The sequence below is a fragment of the Callorhinus ursinus genome, unplaced genomic scaffold (assembly GCF_003265705.2).
Source record: "Callorhinus ursinus isolate GAN/ISIS: 27379988/994484 unplaced genomic scaffold, GSC_fseal_2.0 scaffold5, whole genome shotgun sequence".
Taxonomy (NCBI): Eukaryota; Metazoa; Chordata; class Mammalia; order Carnivora; family Otariidae; genus Callorhinus; species Callorhinus ursinus.
The window spans coordinates 49,136,054-49,142,053 of record NW_027397067.1 but is presented as its reverse complement, the minus strand read 5'-3'; the positions used below and the strand labels follow the sequence as shown (position 1 = coordinate 49,142,053).

General features: G+C 35.2%; 1 protein-coding gene across 2 annotated transcripts in view; it reads right to left on the bottom strand.

The window, feature by feature from the left end:
* Positions 1 to 1,167: 1,167 nt before the first annotated feature.
* Positions 1,168 to 6,000, bottom strand: part of DCAF13 (DDB1 and CUL4 associated factor 13) — a 29,473-nt gene continuing 24,640 nt past the window's right edge. For both annotated transcript variants that reach the window (XM_025870945.2, XM_073893067.1), the window contains 3 exons: positions 3,933 to 4,068; positions 2,560 to 2,723; positions 1,168 to 1,875 (listed from right to left, as the gene is read on the bottom strand). In XM_025870945.2, coding sequence (XP_025726730.1) covers positions 1,788 to 1,875; positions 2,560 to 2,723; positions 3,933 to 4,068 — 388 coding nt within the window. In that variant the 3' untranslated portion in view covers positions 1,168 to 1,787. The remainder of the gene's footprint in view (positions 1,876 to 2,559; positions 2,724 to 3,932; positions 4,069 to 6,000) is intronic.

Genomic DNA, 6,000 nt, shown 5'->3' with positions numbered 1-6,000 from the left:
CACGGAAATCATGGAAGAGTTGTTCCCCAAACCTGTAAGAAGTGGATCTGTGTGGCACAGGAGCTGCAGCCATAGAATGCTCTGCTCAGAATTCCTTCACGAACTGGCTGCAGGGAATACAGCTGATGGAGTCCTAGCTGAGGGGTTCTACCTGCCCCTACTGCATTCACTACAAGGTCATGCTTCCCCACGGCTGCTCCCTGCCACCGACTGAGCACAGTGAGGGTACTAGTGCTGGCCCATTCTTGAATATGGGACTCCTCTGACAAGCAACTTTGGTTCCAGGACACCCCATCAGCCTGGCCCAACCTTTCTTAGAACCACACTGCAGCCTGAGGCTCCTCCTACTCAGTCCTTTCTTCCTGCTCTCCTGTCACAGGTGTCAAGCCTACAGTCCAGACAGAAGGCTCTCCCTGTGTGCTCCTGCTCCCTCCTCTTAATCCTTTACAGACAGTTCCGGCCAATAAATCTTGCCCATCTAATCTCATTTAGGTATCTGCTTCTTGTAGGACTTAAACTACACCAAAGCTCTTATTTTTGGATCAGTTTCTGCATACTTCTTTGAAACCACACCCGAACTAATAGCAGTATAGGTGCAAAACACAACTTGGTTCATCTTGCAAATCAAGTAAGTAAGGCCTACAATAGATCATATGAATTAAAAAGGTAGATAGATGATCTCTTCTCAGCCTTAAGAAAAATATGGTGAAATATCCAAGATATCCAAGAAAGCATAAATAATACAATGATCACACAGCTTAAGAAACTGAACATCAGTAAGAGTTGAAGTCTCCTGTGTATCCCACCCTATCTTCCTCTCTCTCTCTCCAGATTTTGATCTTTATCATCCCTGTGCATTTCTTTATATTTTTAATACAAATATATGCATTCTTAACGTATATATTTGTGTTTTAAAAAATCTCTTCTTTCAGTTTTTTGTCTTTTTAAGTAGGCTCCACGACCAGCATGGAGCTCAGTGCAGGGCTTGACCCCATGACTTTGAGATGACGACCTGAGTTGCAATCAAGAGTCAGATGCTTAACCAACTGGGCCACCCAGGTGCCCCTAAAAAACTATTCTTCACTTAAAATTTCCTAAAATTTGGGTTATATATACTCATAGTAAAGCTTACTAAACTACAATTTAAAAAAAAAACAACACCATATGTCACAGAGAAGTATTTATGATTTACTGAGATTGAGAAATTAGCAGAAATGGATCAAAGTTACAAAGTTGAGAAAAGGAGGTTTTATTATCTTAACTTGACCATAAATTATAATTTTTATAAAAGTTATATAAATGCAAGCTGATCATCTTTAAAGTCTCAAAGAGCCAAATACAAATAAAGCACAGAAAATTAACTGAATTTAAAAAGTCTGACATAATTCTTCCACGTTATATGTAATCACGAGAAGAATCATTGCAATAATTACCCAAAGTAATATTAAAGGTAACAAAAGAGATGTTCGGTCTTAAATGTAAATTCAAATGTATAGTATACCTATAATAATAGATCAAAGTGAAAGTATACCTGCAATTTCTAACAGTAATAAACATGTTAGCTTGCAAATACTGTATTCTTCAATGAAATAAGAAAGCAGATCAAGGATAAAATGTTGGATAGTTTTATCAACCAGGCCACCTTTCAGGACAGTTTTTCAGGGTAATGTTCTACACATGTAACTGAACTGTTTGTTATTATTCTAAAGCCAGTACTTTATTTGCAGAGTCTGTACATCAAAACGTAACAAATAATTATTCATCAGGATTGGAAGGAATACCAAGTATTATTTCACAACTGCCACTATGTGTTTCTTCTTCTCTGACACAACTGATACAGATCCAGGCTTGCTATGTTTGAGACGATTCACCTCCCTAGAAATAAACAAAATATACAAAACATAAGCAAATTTATGAGCAATCACCTTAACCAGAGAAAGCTTTCTTAGAAAAACCACAGTATTTTCTTTCACTAGAAATCTCCTTATTAAAAAATAAGTTTTCACAAGGAGATTGAGTAAAAAGTAGCTAGAAATCAACTTTGGTTAACTTATTTAATTGCTTCTTCTCTTATCACATAACAATGTCCTATTACAAAGAGAAGAACATTCTACTGGGAAAATGTTAGTGAGAGCTCTGTTTTAGATCCAAAATTCTATGATGAATAAAAATTTTCTAACATGTTTCAAGAAATGGAAGCTATGAGTTCTTTGCATTCTTTAACTTGGAAAATATACAATACCTCTTAATTCTAACTTCATTAGAAATCATTTTTTAAAACATTATTTACAATAGTTTTTTTTTAGTATGAGCAGAAATGTTTTATTTTGATGGAATTCATTTTTACTGGTTGCCCTTTAAACATAATCTCAAAAAATAGGTAATGGAAATTCCCAGATAATCACTGCTTCCCCTTCAGGGGAGTATTCAAAAACATCTCTACTGCATAACAGCACATAAACTATTCCCTTGAAAGGCAGGTTTTTGTTTATTTCCAGTGAGCTGAGAGGATAAGTTAGAAAAGGGCACTCAGAGAGAATCAAATGCCCCAAATCATACTTTCGTCGGCGAGCTTCCTTCATGATGCGCTGTTCCTGGATCTGGCTGTAGATAGATTTTGGTAGATGCCGGTGACGAGCAATGCGTTTTATATGAGGATGATGTTGAAATTTCTCCTTCAACTTCTGGTTATAATCTTTGGCTGCTTTTTCTCGTGATGTAAGCTGGAAAAATGCATTTTGATATTTCAGTGAATGGTGTGTTCTTTTTCTTCATATAACAAAGCTAGGAAGCACCGTTTCTCCCAAAAACTAAACTTCTGGGACATGCAACCAAAATTGCCAATGTAATTCTACCCTTTACAAGGTTATGTGAGTCATCTCTCTGCAAACACTGAATTTCCTTTTGGGCTGTATGCCTCCAATGTAGATAGATGCCACCAAGTTAAAATATCAGTGCTGAGGGAGTAGGGCTATGTGGACCACTGAATCGGACCTACTCTGGGCATAAATAACAGAGAAAAAGCTCCTAAAATAATCCCTCAACATTTTTCCGTAAAAATAACTACTGAAACAGAAAAGAAAAAGTGTTCAATTCTGTAAAGACAAGGTCTTGTTTAACAAATGCTAAGGATGGTAAGATTTAAAGGAACTTGTAATAACGAACTGAAACCGAGGCATAGTGTAATACTTACCAATCATTAAGCCTAAAATAAAATTGTCTTTAATTACTGTTTATCATATCTTGATTTTCTTACTGGGATTAAGTAGAAAATAACTCACATTTAACCTTTCCTTTTCAAACTCAGTATTTGTTGCTGATATAAACACTCATATTTGATGTCTCATGTTTCTGCTATGTTTTTGATGTTTTTCTAAATGTCTCATATTTCTGCTATGAAACATGAGACATTTAGAAAAACACCAAAACAAAAGAAAAACCAACCATAACCCAACCCAGAGGTAGCCAGCCAATGATAATGTGTTATATCTTCACTGAATCTTTTTTATAGCCTGAAGCTTTCTGTAATTTTTTTTAAGTTAGTGTTTCACCGTTTTTGAAATTAAAAGACCTCCCAGGTACTTGCAGCCTTTGATGTGCCGGATTACTATTCCTTTAACAGAAAAAACACAGTTCTAACCTTCTAGTCTCTACACCTTCTCTCCTCATCTCAAGAAAAACACAAAGACTCAAGAAGGCTCAAATATTATCAAACATTTTAATTAACAAAGGCCCCTGCAGGTACCTGTGACATGAAAAAAGTAAATCTCAATATAGACTTGTCTATTTTGTTGCTAACTTATTTCTTTTTATCAAAACTATGCCAGTTTGATCAAAATACTTAAAGAACTTCAAATAAATTTTTTACAATATAATGATGCCCACTAAATTTGAAACTAGTTTTATGATAATGAAAGAAAACAAGTTCTTACCACACCCAATTTTTCAGAAGCATTAGCTTTCCATAGACGAATGTTCATTTCATCAGATCCACACATAATATATTTGCTGTCAGAAGTCCATTTTACACAGATAACATGTTGCATTCTCTTTGTGTGATAGACTTCCCTAAAGAAGAGGAATTAAGTTAAAATTAGGATTTTGATATCGATTTTCTTTAACCATTGCCCATCAAGTATCAGGATAGCACTTCTGAGTCTGAAGAGAGTATAAAAGGGAAATTCAAATTAATTTTAACATACTTTTATTGAACTAAACAAGGTTCTATGCTAAGCCCTGGGGAGTTAAAAAAATTCCTGCCCTCAGAGAAATTACAATTCAATAAGAAAAATAAATTAAGCAAAACCAGATGCCCAGGATAAAGTTCACAAAATCACTGAAGGCATATAACACAAATAAAGTATGTTAAAGCTAGAGTAATTTTTTTAACAATAAGAAATAGATTGTCTCCTCCCTCCAAATCAATACAGGTCAATAATCACTTTTTTTTTTTCATTTTATTGGAGAATAAAATAAATGTAATAGCATTCAAAGAGCACATCCTGATATGCTGATCCTGTCTGATTTTTGTTTTGGTCAAATTGTTTTAAAAAGCTTGCTTAATTAAAGTGAGAGTTGATGATTTACATGTGTGAACAGAACGGGAAGGCTGTAGAAGTGTCTGATGAGTTAAGAATCATTTAATAAATGGAGATGTAAAATATCGTACCTATTTGGAAAGGCTGTGAAACATGCTAAGTGAATTCACAGAAGATACTATATTGGGAAAGTGTTAAGAAGAGCATTAAAAAACAAGTAAAAGACAGGGTCAGGAAAAATCGAGACTTTTGGAGAAATGAATTTTCCATATCTGGGTTAGATGATTCAAAATGCAGACTCAAGAGAAAGGAAATGAGCCTGGCCACTCAGCATAGTAAAAGAAAACCCACACATGATGACCACCAGATCAAAAAGAATTTGGATTTATAAAAAATATCTGAGATACACTCACGAAACTAGTCTTTTACACTGTTTCCAACGGATATGTTTTGAGCTCTTGAGTGAACACGTAGAGAAACCCTAAGAAATATATTTCTAAAAGGTGAAGGATGGTTAGAAAAAACATCAACTATTAAAATAAAAATACGACAGACTACATTTTTCCCCCACTCAATGGCTCTGCTTTTTTACAAGATTCATTTCTCATAGTCTCTACCTATTTAAGCGGCCCTTCTTTTCTTTAGCAATATAATGTATGTATGTATTTATTTAAAAAGATTTTATTTATTTGTCAGAGAGAGAGAGAAAGAGAGAGAGCATAAGCAGGGGGAATAGCAGGCAGAGGGAGAAGCAGGCTCCTCACCAAGCAAGGAGCCTGATGCAGGACTTGATCACAGGACCCTGGGATCATGACCTAGGCCAAAGGCAAACCCTTAACCAACTTAGCCACCCAGGCATCCCATAATGAATTTAAATGACAGGAAATTCAGGGTGCCTGGATGGCTCTGCTGGTTAAGCGTCTGCCTTTCACTCAGGTCATAATCTCAGGGTCCCGGGATGGAGTCCTGTGGCAGGCTCCCTGCTCAGTGGGTAGCCTGCTTTTCCCTCTCCCTCTGCAGCTCCCCCTGCCTGTGCTTGCTTGCGCTCTCTCTCAAATAACTAAAATCTTAAAAAAAAAATAAATAAATGATAGGAAATTCATCAGGCTTTAACTATTAAAAATAATCTGTTGATATATGAAACCAGTCAAATCCAATGGTTAGTTCCTTAACCAAAATAGATCCTCCTTAATGGTAAACTATGCAGAGTTCTTAACTTCTAGATATGTTTATATGTGTTAAAGATTTACAAAAGCTCACTAAAAGTTCTACTATTAGGAGATACCTTTTAAAAACTTAAATTCTTTACTACACAATCAAATTATTCCATGTGAATGCAAGTAATTTACTAGTTTGCTTAGTAAATATTGAATGAAATAGCAATTAAAGTCTAATTTCATTTTTTAAGCTCTCAAATTAGTAACTTTATTTTTTTATTATGTTCAGTTAGCCACCATATAGT